Source organism: Sipha flava, unplaced genomic scaffold (genome assembly GCF_003268045.1).
Source record: "Sipha flava isolate LNK unplaced genomic scaffold, YSA_version1 102_pilon_pilon, whole genome shotgun sequence".
Classification (NCBI taxonomy): Eukaryota; Metazoa; Arthropoda; class Insecta; order Hemiptera; family Aphididae; genus Sipha; species Sipha flava.
The window spans coordinates 765,752-785,775 of NW_020271716.1; the positions used below are offsets into that span (position 1 = coordinate 765,752).

Genomic DNA, 20,024 nt, shown 5'->3' on the forward strand with positions numbered 1-20,024 from the left:
TAACGTATAAATCGTATTAACATCGTACGTCCTAAAAAAGCAACAAAAAAAAAAGAGCAAACCGTTTTTTCCCGGCGTGCGTGTTAACGGTGACATTTATACCCGTGCTTCGTTCGCGCACCTTTCAATGTTTATTCGGGTTCAAAATGGCTATGATGGTCGTAGCACATGTCGTATTACCCGGATTAACCAACCGGTGGAAGTACATATACCGTGTCACAGTATTCGACAAAGGTGACAATAACCATGGTATCTGCACGGTGTTGGCGTATAATCGCATGAATTAGGTAAAAACGAAACTATTATCATGCAAATGTATCGGTCCGGTACGAATATTTGAATACCTTTTGACTGCGAAAATTATACATTACAAACGATTCGAATCGTACAGCGAGTCTCGGTGCTCAGCCACTAACGGTGACGCAACGGACGGTCAACTTTTTATTATTCTCATTATATTATTCTCCCGTGCACGGTCAACGTTTTTGCGACCGCGTACACCCGTGCCAGCATGGAGTAGGACACCGTCGGTCGCCTCCGACGGGAGAATGTCCCGATGGAAAACGCACAAACAGATACACAAACGCGTGCATGGGTAATAAACGATTTTTTACACATGGTATTTTGGTTGGTACATCACGTTAATATATTAAACATTTTTTCCTATTAAATAATTCAACGATATTGATTGTTTTTTATTGTTATAATTCCCTATTTAATTGTCTTGCCCAGGTGATTGGTTCTCTGAGTTTTGCATTTGTCTCGCTAATTAAAAACCGTAATGTCCGTAATTTTATTTTTCTACTTTCTCGCCGCGCACGCACCTGTATGGGTATCGTCCATTGTTATCGATATTTCCGCTGCATTCGGTCGCGGCTCCGTTGTTCGCGAGACCCGGCGAAGAAGACCGGAGCTTACGATTTTCACTTATAGACCGCCGTAAACGATTTCGTTGTCGCTCTTATTGTTCTACACCGTTTGTGCACCGCGTTGTATTGGTTTTAATAAGCCAGACGTATGTTACCTACGTTATCAAGACTCGTCAGTTGCCGCATTCGTAACTTTTTTCCTATTTTTTGGGTTTATTGTTGAATTGGTTATAACTTTGTTCCGAATTAAAATACGAAATTTATTTTAGAGCGACTTTATGCAATTTTCGGCGTTTTTTCGATTTGATTTGCAATTTTATTGATTTTCCTCGTATATAATTCGGTTTTAGATACTTTTAAATATTATTCTTATAATTTAATTTTTTTTCACTTAAAAAATAAAATAACAACGGACGCCCGTGTCAGATAATAATATAACAATAATAAATAATAATTTATGATTGTTTCGAACATGAACGATTGCGATGGCAGTGGTGGAAATATAATTTGATAAGACGGTGCAAGAGTTACGCAAATTGCTGTTCTCAAATCGAAGATCTTTCAACATTGAGAACATAAAGAAATCATTTATCGTGCTGCGCAATCATTTCTAAGGTAGACGACAGTGCCTATAAGGAACATAAATGTGTATAAAATAATAATTATTCAAATAAAACGTTTTTAAATATCGATAATTTTGTTCATAGGCTTGTGGAAAACCAGACTAAAAACACTATTCCAGTATTAATGTTAATTTTTATTTTGAAATATTCTGTAAAATAATTTATATCTGTAATGTGGTAGTCATAATAAAAAATACTTGTACCATTTTTTTTTTTTTTTTTTTTGAAAATAGTTATTTTAATAAATAAAAAAAAAGGTTATTGCAATTTTTATGTGCAACTTTGTGTATTTTTCACTGCGATAATGCAATTTTTAAGTGTAGTCTTATTAATATTTTACTACAAAAATGCAATAAATCTTAATGATTTTCAGTGCAATAACTTTCGAGCCCTAATCATCGCATATGACGTTCGGAACCGATAGAGATTTTGGAATATCTGGTGTGCGCGCACCTTGTACTACATATTAGTTGTATACAAATACATTTTACTGGAAAGAAATAGAACGTGACGCTGTATCGATATAACGTGATCGTTACGTGTGTGTGGAAAGGCACTAGGTATATGATAGGTAGCTCCTACGCTAAGGCGCACCTTAATGGCTTGATCAATAAACAATTTTTATTTTTATTTTTTTTTTTCGTGGTACAAAAAACATCTGGAACTAATGTGTTATGTTTTTCAATTGATTAATTATATTTTAGAAATTGACACGCGTTCTGGCCCGCGCACAACGTATTACCATCATGTGCTATTATTATACGTATGTATATGTACAACGTCACTGTGGTTCAATTAAATTTGTGTACCTACCAACACAGTTTTTGATTATTTACACTGCACGAGATTCACTTAACACAGCGACGTAAACAGTAGTAGTGTGTGGAATACGAAGGCTCCGCTCGTTTTGTTCTTGAAACGTTTCGGCATCGAACTCTGTATGCATGTGGAGACCATGTTTCCATCCATGCGATTTCATTGGCATACGGTGTGTGTGTGTTCCAATTTTTGAAAACAAAAATATTTATTTGGAACGAGAGTCAATCGACTCCAAAAACACATTAATCGTTAATCGATACGTTTGATAAGATTTTTTACCATCACGTGGTCCTTGGAATAGTCGGAAGAAAATGTCCGGATAGCTGAAAAAAAAACGGCCGGAAGAAAGTATAATTATTTATTAATAAATTGCACTTAAAACACAAAGGTAAAAACTAGTTTAATTTAATTCGTTCGTCAAAATAATGATTACAAGGAGTGGCGGCTCGTGGCTTGGATACTAGTCTCTTGGACGACTTAATATGACTTAATGTCCTACACCCAATGGTCAAATGGGTCGTTTTGGATGTGACAACATGACGGTTTTGATAGTTTGTTTCCTGGGAGACCGTACTTGGAGAGAACTACAAACGAAGTGTTCTAAACCGGTACCTAGAAAATCAAACAGCCCTAGTACTTCAAGAAAAATCAATAGAAATTAAACCCTCCACAATATAGCAGCCTTTCGATATCTAGTGTTTCAGAATTATGCAAGTTTCTATACCAATTACGATTTATTTGAAACATCAATATAAATCGTACATGAACAAACGATCATTTTTTCATACGGTCGCACTCTCTTTACCAGCACCCACGAGCCGCCATTGATTACAAGTAATTCGTTATTTGAATTTCACCGTGCCAATCACCTAAACATTGTATATACTGTTCACGGCTCGTGTCCCAGAATCGTAGATTTAATTGAAAAAAAGCGACAAGAGAGATTGGATTAGACGAAATAAAAACGCACAACGGGATGTTGGTGAACAACCCCCTCCCGTAAAAAACAAAAACACTACATGGATTTGGGAGGAGGGGAACTTAATACTTAGTGTACCGATTTAAAAAATAAAAACAAATCAATCGTGAGCTTTTTCAAAACGATTGCTCGAACGATAACAAAATTAATTCGTTTTGGAAATCAATACGGGTCAAATTGGATTCAGTCGAGGGTGCAAGGTATCGAACATAACCGAATCAGAAACTACGGCCGAATATCGTTCGAACTAAACGATTCGTTCGGTGCCCGTTCGCTCGTGTATCGGCAAACTGTTTACACCTCTACGTACGATTCATTCGAGTTTGGACTATAATGTAAACGCACTTTACGGGATTCGACTGCGAGTCCAGTTTCATTTACTACAAGTACCTACCTATCAAATATGTATAAGTTAGAAAATTCATCAACGAAACAGGTTATCAAAACTAGACGTGTTATTTTAAAATTTTATACGAGTCAAATTGTTTATCTAATTTTATGATATTTAAATACAACTGACGAGGTAAATACAAAAAATAAAAATGATAATAATAAATAAAAATAATCATGATACATTGAAAATATTCATGTAAAATCATTTTGTAAAAAAAAATACATTAAAGAACTATGTTATTAGGTAGGAAATTACCATTTATATGCTGTAAATATGATTTAAAACATGTAATAGCAATTTGAAAAGTTATAAGCAGTTTAAATATTGGGTCAGTTTGAAATTTCGTTAAAAATTAATATAATTGTTAGTTATGGAAATGGGGGATAATTATCCCCCTCCTCCTTAACTATGTACATCCAAACATCCGTGGGACAAAACGTTCATGATGGTTACGTTATGGTACACGAGATAGAAAAAAACAATTGTTTTTCGTTTTAACTTATCTTAAAAACGTCTTTTATTGCACATTTGTTTACGACGGAGAACTATTTGATAAAAATAAAATCGCCAAATAAAACATATTTTCGCCGTGGAGTCTGGTCGAATTTTTTCGTTCGGATCTTCGCGCAATCTGCTCACCTTCAACTGAAGTCTTACGAACCCGTTAAATTAAACGTTTCATCTCGGGTGGCGTTGAAGGCAGGCGTGTATTAGCTCACCGGGATACCGGGAAAATCCCGGTTGGCCCACTTAAAAATTATAAGATTTGGGTCCTTTACCAAATAGGTACCCGTAGTTTTAGTTAAATTCAGTAATTTTGTTATTTTTAACAATTTTATTTGAATAATTGAAAAGATAAAATTACATAAAGGACAAATAATAAATTCCGTTGGTTATTTACTGATAATGCAATTTTTTGTATACTACTCGTATAACTACTAGTTTAGATCATATTTAACTATTTTATACTTATACATAATATCATTGATTATAAATACAATAATATATAAATATAATAGTATTTATAACCATTGATAATATGTATAAATATGTATAATATGTACATATTATATTCATCGAAAACAAATAATTTTTATTTAGAATTCTAGTGAATTATAATAAGAGCCACTAGACATGACAAATATTGTACATATTGTATTGCTGTGAATTATTTCTATTTTTTGTGATTTTTTATTCAATTCGTACCAGCAATACATACAATTATATACCGTTTTTTAGATTTATTTCATTTTAGTTACCATTTTTCTTGTCTCATAGTTTTAAGTACATACACAATACACACAAATACACATACACACACTTGACATATTTCAATAAAACATAACTCACTAATAGTTGCGTGGCGAACTCAACCACTATTAGTTGAGCTACCACACCACCACACTCCAAAATATTTGTTTGGTCGGTGTCTGGAAGCGCGTCATAGCCTTTGTCGCACCCGGCCCAAACTAACTACATCTATGTATGTCCGTAACACATCAATCAATGGCTAATGTACAAAATAGCCGATCAATATATGAAACAAACATATGATTATATGATTATATGAATATATAATAGTGAATATATGATTCTAAATGTTAAGCGTTTTCTTTGTCCGAATAGTATGGATTATGTGCACATTATCCGGATAGTGTGTACTTTAGCCATAACATATATACGAGTATATCCAACCATAAAGATTTTTATTCCTTTAAAATTATTTTATATCGCAAAGAAGAGCTACTCCTCTTAATATCCAGTGTGTTGGTGGTGCGTTTGGCGGAGTCATCAAGCATAGTTCACACACATATGTCAATCCGGTTCTTTTCGGTTTTTTATAAACTGGACACGGATAACCTACTGCCCGCTTGCTTTGGAGCAAATTTATCGCAAACATGTAAACGACGGGCATTTCCGTAAACATGATCTTGTGCAGTGATTCCTGAAGTACTCTATCTTTTCGGTTCCATCCCGCTCCGTCCAAAAATAGTCCATGTACGTAGACGCCTTCCTGTAATAGATTAATTGTTAACATTGTTTACACATATCATAAGTAAAAGGTTTGTTGAATATAATTTATTATTGTATAAAAAGTAGCATCATATTGCAAATAGGTAAATCACGTTATACACATATACATATATGTATTACAATTACAGAGTCAATAGGTCACTTGTATAAATAACCTTTTAGCGTGTTATAGGCACTACATTATAATATTACTTATGTGTACGCCATGTGCTTAGTAAAATATTAACTATTACTAAAAGCAATGTAGTCATTTTTTTCTAGACCAATGTACAATCATAATCCTCAAATAAATAAGGTTTATATTTTCGGAAACGGTATATAATATTACAATAAAAATAGTTGCTCACCAAAGGAGAGGTGGTGATGTCGGTTTTATAATGAACCAATACTTCGTTTTGAAGTGCTACGTTATCCAGAGTCCAACCTTTATGAGTTCTAGATATTTCTTGTTTCATCGCTGTTAAAAACCCTTGAGGGTTGAAAAATCCTGTCATCCAAAACAAACGCGGCTTTTCTCTGAACACCCACAAAGATATTTGACTGTGTCGATTTAGCAACTCCATGTACCAAAAACCTATTGTCGACGACGTCCAAGATACCTTTAACCAATGTCCTGGAATACGGCCATCGTATAAATAATCCAACGTCTCGGTCAAAACCTAAAAACACATTATATCTTATTGATTTTTGAATCAGTGGTGGCTCGAAATTTATTTTCCAATAAAGCAGTTACGTGTGTCGAGTACCTAACCCAAGTCACAACCACAAGATACAATTAAATTGTACTTTTATATAAGTATTTATTTATATTATAAATAAATATTAAAATTAACAGGTTCAAACCAAATAATGTACAGTAATATGTATATGTATTTTATGTTAGATGTACTACTTATGTATTAAGCTTTTCAGTCACACTGGTTGAATTATGATATTCGAAGATTGTTTTATAGTTATCATACAAAAACTATTGAAGTAATTAATTAATAACTATTAATTACTTAAAATGAATACAAATTAATTTTAATAATTACTTCGTTCATTATGATTATTCCGTCGATTGCCAATAAAAGGTCTTCCAAGGTACTTTTAACTATTTCAATAACTTTTTGAATACGGTCGATTTCTTGTCCTAAAAATATGTTCATGGGTTGCGTAGGACCCATTATATTCAATCTAAAATGTATGCAAATATACAACCTTTAATCCAAAGATATAAAATATTATTATGAATTACCTTCCTTTGATTTCAAACATATTGAAAACAAGCGGAAGTTTATCTAACAATTCTTTAGACATGTTGTAAACCATTTCTTCCCTTGTCACTTCACTTCCACCACTAGATCCCTTTGGTTGAATCAATGTTATAGTATCAAACATTTCTTGAGCAATATTAGTTTGATATCTATGCAATAAATATAAATGTATTCAATTATAATTCCAATAAACCTTATCATTAATAATAAAACTATTATATTATTAATATTACAGTTTTAAACTTACGTGATGTCGGTGTTTGGATGAAGTCCACACGACTGAGGTGGATCCTTAAATGGCATTTCTTCGATTGCTAACAAATATTTTGACAATACTTCGTGATCCAATATGTTGTATCCTTTATAGAAACAAAATGCTTCGTCAAAAATACTGTCAGTAAACCAAAGTTCGGTAAAATTGTTTAATAATCGTCGGTCATAGTCATCGGTTACACGGCCGCCATAATGTACCTCGGCTATCATGTACCTATAATATCGTTTTAACAATGATTATTGTACAAGACATATAATATTTTGAATAATATTTTTTTTTATGGGAGAAAAAAATGCCTCTTTAATCATGTAATAACAATAAAATTGCAATAAATATTAAGGCTTACCTGAGAGCGATCCAGTCAATTGGAGAATTTGCATTCATATCGTCAACCATCTTTTGTAAGTACAAAGTTGACGAGTACCAATCCGATGTATTGAACTCATAGGGAATGTTCCATCCGACGGGCCCAAATTTTCTACGCTCTTGTACGACTGAGTGAAGGAAAGAAATTACGTAAAGTATTGGTCTGTATTGAGGTATGTTTGAATAACCCAACGTTTCATCTCCCATGTTGTTATATGTTCTCATTAAACCAGCTCGTAATCCTTAAAAACCAATGAAACTATATTAATTATACTCATTAACTTTCGATTCATAGTTATTTATCAGTAAACAGTTATTTAACGGTTTATAAATCATATATATTTGTTTAATTGACTTATAGTATTTTTTTTTTTTTTTTTTTGTGGGTGTAAATGAGTACCTTCTGGTGGTTCGTACGTAAAATGCACAGATATTTGTAGAAGTGATATCGGGAATTTTGGATGAACTTCTGTAGTTATCCAAATCCTAAAGCTCGATTGATTTGACGATGAAACACTATTATATATATATTCATATGTTTCTTGCATAAAGTTCAAACATAAATGGCAATTTTGAAGTAATACCCATCCTCCCTAAATTAACATATGTAAATATTAGAATATTAGTATTCTCTAGAATAATTAATTTAAATCTCGTCGATTACTTACATCGATTGCACATTGCTTTATAAGTCTCTCGGCGTGTACTTCTTGACCCTGGCCCATAGATACGGAATTGAATAGTATTTCCATTTTTTTTGGCAGTTTTCTCTATAAGATCGCTAGGATCCGAACCCATGCTTAGAAAACATATCAAAGGTGTATCACTTCGTGATGACAGGTACATTTCTTCGATGTCAAACATCACCGTTTCGACAAACTGTGGTCCCAATGATTCCGCGACGTAAGTAAATGCTTGGTTTAAAGTTCTATCTGGACACCACGCTCGTATAACCAATAATTTTTCAAATACACTAATAGTATGCAAATTATTTGGCATTATTTCTGTTTCAGGACTACTACTTTCATACCAATTTTTCCACGCAGAGCCATTTTTTTTCTACCATTGTTAATATTTCATCGAACGGCGGAAGAGCTTGTAATGCAGTTAAATTCATCCAACAAATGTCGGTCATCCAATCAAAAGGTTTGGGCCTGATTGAGTTAATATCAGTTGAAGCGCCGCCTTTAATAAAATATTCAAATTGATTTCTTGTAATTCTTCCCATGTCAATATCTATTTTCAACGCTACGAGAATGGTGAAAAGTGTTTTGTGAATCTCGTACAAACCACGACACTTGTATTTGAATATAGCAAATGTTAAGTATTCGATTATATTTTTGATCCTGCGATCAAGTGATATAGATTTCTGGGAATTGGCTAATGACAAATCAAATTGTTCTAAGAACTGTTGCAATGAATTCTGGTACATAGGATTGACCATTCCAATTTCTACAATTAAAAAGTATAACACAGATCCACGAGTTGCTATCGAACGATAATTTTCACGCATCAAACCAATTTTGATTTGTGTCTCATTTGCCACCTCTAATTTTTCACTAACATCCATAGCCGTATCTTTCGTTTTATTTAACGTGTATAAAACCGTTTCGTCGTCTACTAACGATCCTTTTACAGTGGTTAATTTTACTAAAAGATCGTGCTCTAATTTTTGCATTTTTCGTTTTTTGAGAAGTCACTTCTGCGATCAATTCTATACGCTCTTGTTCTAGTTCTTTTTTCTCAGTTTCGATCACTCTACTCAATAATTGATCTTCTAAACCTTTCATAGTCACAGTAAAGTCAATCACTGCACATCGAGCATAGAGCTCCGGTGGATATGATGGATTACTAAGTTTTGAAGTGAGATATAGACGAAAATGTTCACTTACATCAACTTCTTTATCTCCAAGTAACACTTTCAGACTTCTACCAACTTTATAATAGTTTTTTCTCCAAAATATTATTTATAACTGGATCTACATCTTGTAATATATCTTGGATTAGTAACGGTTTTCCGAATGATACACAGTCTTCAAGATGATTTCTAAAGTATTTATCATCAAAAGAAGTAATTTTTATATCGTTTATTGCTTCTTTATTTTTAATCCAAGATATCCCTTGACTTTGTGGATCAATCATAATAGTAAATTTTGACGATTTTGTAACAATTATACCGTTTTGAGTTGATAGTTCATCATTCGGCAGCCCTTGGAGATTCCATTCACTTATCGTAGGAGCATCGGCCAATTTATCTGTCACATTTAAATTGGGAGATTTTGGAATATTCTTCTGAATTAACTTTTGATTCCACGATTGCATTAAATATTTTCTATATTCTTGGTTAAATGGCCCAGAATACGATAAAAAGCCTGTAAGGAGAACAATGTCTCCCAATGAGTTTTTAATTTCCATATTAAATCCAGCTAGCTGCTGCGTCCATCTCTTTCTTTCTCCTTCTAAGCCCTCAATAAGTGCTGTAGCTGACTCCATTTTATATTTACATTTATTACCTTCGTCTTGAACTGCTTTTTGTGAGTTAAGAGCTATATTCAACTTTCGTTTCGCTTCAAATAGCTCCTTATTCTTTTCATAAGCGATTGCTTCCGCTTCTGCCAATTCTTCTTTTGCCTTACTGAATTTGGCTTCTTGTTTAACTAAATTAGCTTTCAATGGAAGTACTTCTTTGTTTACGTTAAAAAAATCAATCATAGCTAACGTCCAACTAAGAAGACCAGCAACATTTCCGCAAGCACTTTTAGCTTTGTCAAAAGTATAGTCCTTATAATTAAAATAGGGTTGTAATAAGTCCACTGTTTCTCTATTAATCTTATCTTTCTCAAAATTTTTAAGATAAGTGAGAAATTTTAAGTCAGACATCAACTAGAATATAATCAAAATAATAAATAAATATAATAACTAGTAATTTATTAGTGATGTATACTTTTAGCGATTCTTTCCAGTTAGGTTCTAAAAACGATTTTTCAAAGTCTGGTATGACTTTTTCAACTTTACGTCGAAATAGTATGAGCGTACAATCCATAATCAATGTAATCAGGTAAGGTGGACTACCTAATTTTCTTATTGTTCCTATATCAGCTGCATTAATAGTCTAAAATTGTAAAAGTTTGTTTTTTTTTAAAATTAATAAAAATGTAATTATTTTAGAATGTCGACGAACAATATTTAATATTGTAATGATGGCAAAGGTGGAATATTTGCACTATCAACGTTCCTTCAAATCCAAAATATTCTCTAAGAAAACTAAATCAAAAATATGAGGTATACTAGGGTTGGGCCACTGGCCCGTGCTATATTTTAAAATGACATCATACAATTTTATAGTTTATCGTCTATACTCTAACTTATCGATATAATAATTGTTATCTGATATTAAACATCGTTAAATGTTTAAATATCATACGTATGTATACGTATAGCTTTCAACCATAGCTGTTTGTACCAAAATATTTAACTATATCAGTTTCTTCGTATTGTGCTGTCATGTGTGTTGAATTTATTATTTCCGTGTATATAAATGCTAATTAAAATTCATGAATGACCTTTTTTTTTTCTTCTTTTTTCTATAATCTGGTCCACTAGATTTTAATTTTTTAAAAATTGACTCTCTAGTAACTTTTAGTTGCCCATCTCTGAAGTATACTATCACGTAAGAATATATCTAACCTAACCATGGAGACAACGACAACCGTAATCAAAAACAGATTATGCACCATTGTCTACAAAATATAAGTGAAGATATAGGGGGGGGGCTAACTTGTAATACTAGAGCAAATTAATGGAGTAGAATTTTCAATAAAAATTGCAGGAAAAATGCACACTAGTTACTTACTATAAAAAAATGATATAAGGATATAGTGGTCTGCGCATATAATGAGATAACGTGGAGATGATACCAAGATTTATAACAGAAACTGGAAAGGAAGAGATCTTAAGGCAAACTATTAAAGAAACAATAAAACGTAAAAGAGGGAGATCTTAAAACAATAAGAATGTAAGAATGGTAGGAAATAATCTAAAACCAACAAGTATAAAGGAAAATTATGGTACCAGCAAATACTCTATGAGAGATGTCAGTAAGAAATAATATTGTATTGTTTGTTTTCTATGAATGTATTAAAATAAATTAACAGATTGTTTAACTTAAAATAAAATGATATCATTGAAATCAAACAATTTTGATTAGAAAATTAAGTATGATAGTAAGACGTACCAATAGAGCTGCTTCAGCGGCATCTAAGGCAGGTTGAGCCTTAGCAAGTTTAATTTCAGCCACTTTTTTTTCTTTTGAAATTATTTTCAATATTTCCGAAGCTCGATCTTTCACCACTGCAACCTCGGCTCCACTCTTTTCTGCTGCTTTTACAACTATATTTACTTTGGTCGTAACCTAAAATTCAATTTTTAAATTATTTAAATAAAAAAAAAAAATAAACAAATAAATTAGAAATTACTTCTGTGCTAGCTGCTGTTGCAACAATTAATTCTTTTTCTTTTTCTATCAATTCTTCTTTTAACCTTGCTACTTGTACTGAGGCATCAGCAAGTTTTTCTAGCCCTAATATTCGTTGCATTTTCATTTCTTCAATTGTTGCATTGTTTTTTGTGTATAAAACTTTATAACCATTTACAAACAGGAGGAATGATTTTGGGGTAACAAATATTTGCCGACGAAATCTTTTAGAAAATAAATCAATACAAACATGTCAATGTCACAGTTATTATATTGAAATTATTAAATATGATTAAACATTTCTTCAATTTATTATTTTCGGTAAAAAAATACATAGCCTAATTTCAATATTAAAATGATTTATTTCATTAGCTAACTTTAATTAAGATAGTATTAAATAGTGTGTCGATTGGTATTTAATGGTGTATTTAAAATATTTTGAAGGAATGGACATGGTTAATATTCCAAAATATTTACATAAAAACTTAAATATTTTCACTAATCTGAATTTTCTATTTTTTATAGTTTAAAGATTTTTACAGAAAATATGTTTAAATTATTTTAAGTTTATTATTTAAAAACTTTTAAATCTATTAATTCATATTAGTATACTTAAGTACTATACTTAGTAAAATAATTTATATTATATATTATTAATATAATTACTATATATACATACCTATATGTAATATAAATGCATACCTTTGAAAATAACTAATGCAATCTTTGGCGACGTTATCGTGTATTTCACCTAGCGATTCTATAATTGATTCTTTTTCTTCTACCGTGCAAACCATAGGAAAGTCATGTAGGAAATGACGAGAAACTCCTAGCAATGCATCATATGGCCACGCGGTATACCAATCGATAATGCAACCGGATATGATACCGGGAAATTTCAGTGAACGTAATCGGAAACTTTCGCCAATCTTTAAAATATAAATAATTAAAATACACATATAATTACATTAATGATTTTGATAAAATTTAATAATTTTACCGGTGAAAAACATAGAACTAAATGTAAGTTATTCATAGCCTGTTTAATGAAAAATTCATATAAATTGTCTAAAGTTGGAATGGCTTTGGGGTTTTTCTTTTTGAAAATTGGCATTAAATTGTTTAACATTTCTTCAAGTTCTTCTTTGGGGAATAAACTGGCTATTTCTCCCGAGCTTAATATATTATTAATATATTCTAAGAAAGCTTCATCTTTTATATCATTGTCGGTAAAAACGAAAGTAGTTTTTAATCCTTCGAATCCAGCTTTTCTATAAAGTAATCTTAAATCATCCAAGAAATTATTAATACCATATGATCTGAAAAATCATACATTAACAAGTATTCATTTTTTTTTTCAAATTCTGAAAAACATAATTAGATTTCTTCACCATATACATTAGTTGGTGATTATAATTATAAAATTCATAATAAATTGTACGAGGTGTGATCAAAAAATACCGGGACTAAAATTATATATGCGCTAAAAATAATTGAATCGGGAATATACACACATCAAATAAAAATAGAGATAACACTCAATTACGTTATTCAAGCCGCGAGTTAATATTAACTGTTAGTAATGAACGACAATTCATTGAAATCGGATACTTTTATTGTGTCTGCCGTTTTTGTCATGTCGAATAAACTCGAGCAGCGTGTTTGCATTAAATTTTGCGTTAAACTCGGTAAATCAGCGACTGAAACTTTTGAAATGATTAAAAAAGCATTTGAAGATGAAGCGATGAGCAGGTCTAAAACATTTGAATGGCATAAAAGGTTTATTGAGGGTCGTGAAGACATTAATGATGACTCTCGTGCTGGACGACCTTCAACATCAAGAAGTTTGGAAATGGTGGCAAAAGTACGAAAAATTATTCGATCAGATCGACGAATGACGATAAGAGAACTTTCTAGTGAGTGTAACATTTCTTTTGGATCATGTCAAACTATTTTAACTGAAGATTTAGGCATGAGACGAGTCTGTGCAAAAATGGTCCCGAAATTGTTGTCTCAAGATCAAAAAAATCATCGAATTGAAGTTTGTCAAAGTTTGAAAGAACGAACACAAAATGACCCAGAGTTCATTAAAAATGTAATAACTGTTGATGAAACTTGGGTCTATGGTTATGACATAGAAACTAAACGACAGTCATCACAATGGAAATCAGTAACTTCACCAAGACCCAAAAAAGCTCGGCAAGTTCGTTCTAACGTGAAAACCATGTTGATTACTTTTTTCGATATTAAAGGCCTTATTTATTACGAATTTGTTCCAACTGCTCAAACGGTAAATCAGACTTACTACAAAGAAATTTTAATTAAATTACGAGAAAAAATCCGTAAGAAACGTCCAGATCAGTTCCAAAATCGATCGTGGTTGTTACACCACGACAACGCGCCTGCTCATTCTGCCTTATCAATCCGTGAGTTTCTAGCTGATAAACAAATTCCAGTTGTACCTCACCCCCCTTACTCACCAGACCTCGCCCCTTGTGATTTTTTTTTATTTCCAAAAATTAAAACTGACCTCAAAGGACAAAGATTTGATGATATTGAGACAATAAAAAAGAATGCGGTAGATCAACTCAAACAACTTAAAGTTGAAGACTTCCAACACTGCTTCAAAAAGTGGCAGGAGAGATGGGACAAGTGTATAACATCGGGCGGTGAATACTTTGAAGGAGACTAATATTTGAAATATTATTTGTATATTTAAATAAATAAAAAAAAAAAAATCCCGGTATTTTTTGATCACACCTCGTACTTAGTATAGTAAATAAATATACCTGGTAAGGAAAATTGAATACTGGAAATAATTAGCAATAAATGATGCTAAAGTAGTTACTGATCTTCGTCCAGAACCACCAATACCCACAAGTAAACCGTTTCCACGGGGTATTCTTAGTATACGAGATATAATAACAAGATGGAGTATACAATCTTTGAAAAATACTAAATCCATTGATGATCCATTTACTACCTCGTTCATTTGATTCATGTACATTAACATTCTAGCTTCTAATACTTCGAAACTAAAAATGTAAGAATTCAAAAATATAAATATTACATAGTAATATAATTATATTACAATGTAATATAATTTAATGTTTATCAATCACGTTTTATCAACCAATCCTTATTTAAACTATTATTTATCTAATTCGAGATTTCTATATTTACGGAAATTTCGATACAGTAAATGTATTTTAAAATAATGTTGTTAATATTGAATTCATACTTATCAATAAGTTCGTATATTTTAGGATTGTCGGATTCATAATCATCAGGCTCATCACCGGTTTCTTCGGCTACGTCACCCATAAAATCTACAAATAAATTTGAGCTCATTTCATCCGGGAATAGTTGAAATATTTCTGGTGCTAGAAAATCTCCTGCGCTGGTTTTAACAGTTTCCGTGAACCAATTTTTGTCCATAGTACTCGTAAGCTTATCGAATATGACCCGCTGTAGTTCATGACACCATAATTTTAATAAGGTAGCAATGTTTGGACACTCTTCTGTGTATATCTGTAACATTCCTTCCCAAACTCTTGATAAATCTCTCAAGTTGAAAACGTAATGGAAATTAGCTGGAGTTGGTAATAATTTTTGTTTGATCTTCTGCCACACAATTCGAGTTAGTGTCACCAACGATGGAACAAGTGCAACTATCTCTTGGTTAAAACGTTCAATGCAAAAATATCCACATCCTAAAGCACCAAATATTTTGTCCATGGACTTATCTGATGGTAATGTACAGTTAAATATGCAGAACTGTCTCTTTAGCCTAGGTGGTATATCATTTCGACCACCCCCTGGGTGTATCATAGCGCCCAGCATATTGACTCCAGCAATATTAATATAATCTCCGGGTTTCGTTAAAGAAAAGAAACCTTTGTCTTCTAAAAGCTGACGAGTTATTTCATTGGTAACCTGATAAAAAAAAGTAAATTATTTTTGAATAATTTTAAATAATGGGACATGTACGTTTTTTGCTTTAGAATTACCGTTTTTATTAAACACAAATTTGATAAAATATTCTAGAACTTAATTATATACTTTATACTTAATTGTAATATAATTAAATTACAAGATGTAATGCTATGTTTTAAAATCGTATTATTTTACATACGTTTGATAAAATAATTTAGACCGAAGATGTAACTATTAAATAATAAGCAAAAGAAGACAGTTTGTTATCCCTTTTCGGAAATTGTTATTATAAAAAGTGATAGATCAATGTTGTCATAAATTAGTTGCGACAGTTATTTTATTTACTTGATCACCCCAATCGTTAATGATCGGCATGTTTATGTCATCAATGAATATTGTCATTTTTCGATTGCCTGGTGGACCATAAGTATTACCAAATCTTTTCTCTACGTAACCCTCTACAGTGTTCTAAAGATTTATTAATTATTACATTAAATGTCACACAAAATATATTATTTTTTTTACTTGAAACATATTTGGAGTGGTAGCTGATGAAAAGTTTAACATTTTGCTCAGTCTTGTTTCTGGATCAAAATCTTGCATGTAACTCTTTATCATTACGGTTTTAGCAGTACCTTGTTCTCCAATTAACAGAACGTTTTTTTCTTGATTTGCAATTAATTTTATCAAAAATATTGTTCGAACGTTGTCCAAATTGGGTACTAATATGTCGCCATAAACTGGGATATAATCATTAGGATATGTATAGTCGTCTATTAATAATCCCCAATGCTGCCATTCACCTTTTGTTGAAATTGTGAAATCGTAAATTGATTCTTCTGACTAAAGGAAAAAAATAATAATTTGATGTACCTAGAAATTAATTTTTATATAACTTACATGAAGATTTGGCAAATTCATTTTTTCTTTCAGCGTTGTTATTATGAAATTCTCAAGTGATTTTCGGTCTACTGATTCTAATACAGCAGCAATACTCCACATTATTGCAAAAGTATATAAACGTGATAATATAATCTCTGATAATTCTATACAAATGAAAATATTTTATATTATACATAAAATTTAGCTTTTAATTATTATAATTTTACCTAAACTTTCAGGAAACATTTTCAAAAGTCCATCAAGTATATCACAAGTTTGATGAATGTAATGAGCTTCTAACAAACTCATCTTAGGAGTAAGCTTAGATTGAAGCATTTTCAATAATTCATCGTAAGTATTATCAAAAAGTTTTTGAAAACAATTGAAAAGTAATATTGGTTTTCTTTTTCCCCATCCCTGAAATATAATGAACGTACTATAAGAAAGTATTCAAATCATAATTAGGTTAGACCTCAATAGAAATATACATTTATTTACCAATTGGTCAGTTTAAAGCACTTAAAAATTATATTTATAAAGTTATAATAAAAACCTTAAAAAAGTAAATTTAGGTACACATAATATTTTATTAAACCCGAGATAATATATTAACCAATAAATGTATAGTATAAATGTTGGATTTAATAAAAATATATTTGACAATTGATAAATTATTAATTAAAACATCAAAATAATGAATCGATACATTCAGAATTTTCATAGAGCAAGAGTTTATTCTTTTAACATACATAATATAACAAATTTTTATACTATTTGCAAAATTAATTCGTATTTTTTATTCAACGAGTAAATTGTATTGTTCAAACCGTGTATTCAATCAAAAAATGAAAAAAAAATAAAATAAAATTCACCTGAAATGCTGCTTTCCACGGCAATACAGTGGATGAGAAAAACGTCATTCCCATCCTAGATATTGTAGCTGGGGAAGCATTGTCTACATTGTCTGGTTCAAAACAAAGCTTAGCATTAGGAGCCATTACAATTCGGTCACCATTAGCTAAGGTAAGTGTTTTATTGTCGTCTAAAACGGAATTTAAATTTTCTATCCACACCGCATCTACTGGCCCATCCAAAACAATCCAACAATACTGGTGCGACTCCAACTATAATAATACGAATATAAATATATATTTGATCATATTAACCACAATCGAAACTATATTCATATGACAGAAGTTTAAAACAAATTACTTTCAATGTTTTTCTCCATAGTGTCGAAAATATACCATCGGTCCAATCGTTAGTTGATACATCTAGCCTTCCAAACATTTGTGAAGCTGTTATTGATTTAGGATTCATACGGTATTCGAAATGTGATAAACCAGTTTTTGTTAAGGATGATAAAAGGCAATGTATTGCTGCCGTTTTACCAGATCCAGTGGGTCCTAGTATCATCAATCCATGTCGAACTAATGATGTTTCATATACCTATGAATACAAATAAGTATATTTATTGTTTCAAAACTCAATAACGTACGTTAATAAATTATTTTACTTGAACAATTTTTAAATTCCAAGTTGGATGATTGACCAGTGATAACTCAGCACACGTGGCTACTATTGCTGTTTGTAGGTCTTTATAAGTCGACGAACTTGATTTCATACCGACAAACAAATCTTCAATCAAAGACAAAAATATCGTTTCATCTTGATCAATCAACTTTGAAACATTCATGCCTTTTAGCACTCTCATAAGTATTGTTTCTTCCGATTCGTTCGGGTTACTTCTTCTTTGAGTACCAAGTGTACGCAATACAGCTAGTATATTACGTAGCCCAAAATCATAATGCACCTGTTTACTCAATTGTTCTTCGCATAGTTCATATAAAATGAAGAATTTTTTAGACAAAAATTGGTTATTTTTAAAACCACAGGCTGCTAATTTCACTCGTATTATTATCTAGAAATATATTTACATACAAGTTAATTTACATAATTATGGTAACCAAAAAAAACTAATTTCAACAATGCTAATGTTATAAAATGGTCTTATACACGAACTAAAATATGATGATTTCAATATCTATAGTAAAAAGGTGAATCATAATCTACACTTTTGAGAATTTAAAATAATTACTATAAAAAAATAATGTATTTAGTATATTATATTATATTTTTTTTTATGCATAATAAATAATGTATTTAAAAACAAAATAAATGTACTTACCAGTCGATCGGGCACCATCATAGCGACGCTTCTAAAAAGGACTTTTAAATTTTCCGGTAATTCCTGACGTCCAGCATACCCAGGATTCATTGTTAGAAATATGGCGAATTCTGGATTCAAGGGAACACTATCACCATCGCTAATGGAAAAATAAAGTAAATATAAAAAACACCGTATAATACACTAGTCTACAATTTTTAACACGTCATACCTAAAAGTGAATATTTCTTTTTTGAATTTACGCGCGCTAAACACAGTGTATATTTGTTGGGCAGCCACTGAAAGTACTGGCAGCTCAATGCGGTTGAACTCGTCGAAACAACCCCATGTTCCTGAATGCACTAAACCTTTAAAAATACGACCTAATCCTCGGTAGTCCATTTGATCGGAGCAATTAAACACCACCACATATTTTCCAAGAGACTTTCCCATGTCTTTGGTAGTCTCAGTTTTTCCTGTACCCGCAGGCCCGGCTGGTGCTCCACCCATATTCATTCCTGTGGTGTAAATAATTCATTAAGTATATATTACTACAAAAGAGACCATAGTTTGGTTCCGTTTAAAGTCACGTTCAGTATTCGGAGTCACATACCAACAGCTTGAGCCAAAGTAATGAAACAGCGATCAGTCAAAGGTGTAATAACAAGTCTATCTGAACAGCCCAAGAACTCATTTTGGTATATAAAGAGTACATCGGTTATGCGAACTTCACTTCGATCAAATTCTTCATTGAAATAAAAACGTTCTTGTTTCAACCATTCGAAATCCGATAAACTTGTTATTTTCATACGATATAATACTTCAAAAATATCCCTGAAATTATCATGGATCATTATATATACTTATAAATATATGTATTTATAAATAATTTGTAGGGGTTTTGACGAGAAATTATTATTTTAGTAGGAAAATGGGAATGAAGAAAATTAA

General features: G+C 31.5%; 1 protein-coding gene across 1 annotated transcript; it reads right to left on the bottom strand.

Annotated features, from left to right (window-relative positions):
- Positions 1-5,404: 5,404 nt before the first annotated feature.
- LOC112681610 (dynein heavy chain 8, axonemal-like) lies at positions 5,405-19,583 on the bottom strand. The gene is given in 28 exon segments (XM_025551860.1): positions 5,405-5,698; positions 6,066-6,377; positions 6,753-6,894; positions 6,956-7,123; positions 7,222-7,461; positions 7,595-7,856; positions 8,015-8,207; positions 8,283-8,372; positions 8,374-8,670; positions 8,672-9,301; positions 9,303-9,566; positions 9,568-10,497; positions 10,559-10,726; positions 11,849-12,025; positions 12,090-12,312; positions 12,791-13,017; positions 13,089-13,407; positions 14,878-15,123; positions 15,330-16,024; positions 16,370-16,492; positions 16,550-16,867; positions 16,925-17,070; positions 17,140-17,323; positions 17,779-18,030; positions 18,119-18,355; positions 18,423-18,827; positions 19,095-19,221; positions 19,297-19,583. Coding segments are annotated over 28 exon segments (7,956 nt in total).
- Between the last annotated feature and the right edge of the window lie 441 nt (positions 19,584-20,024).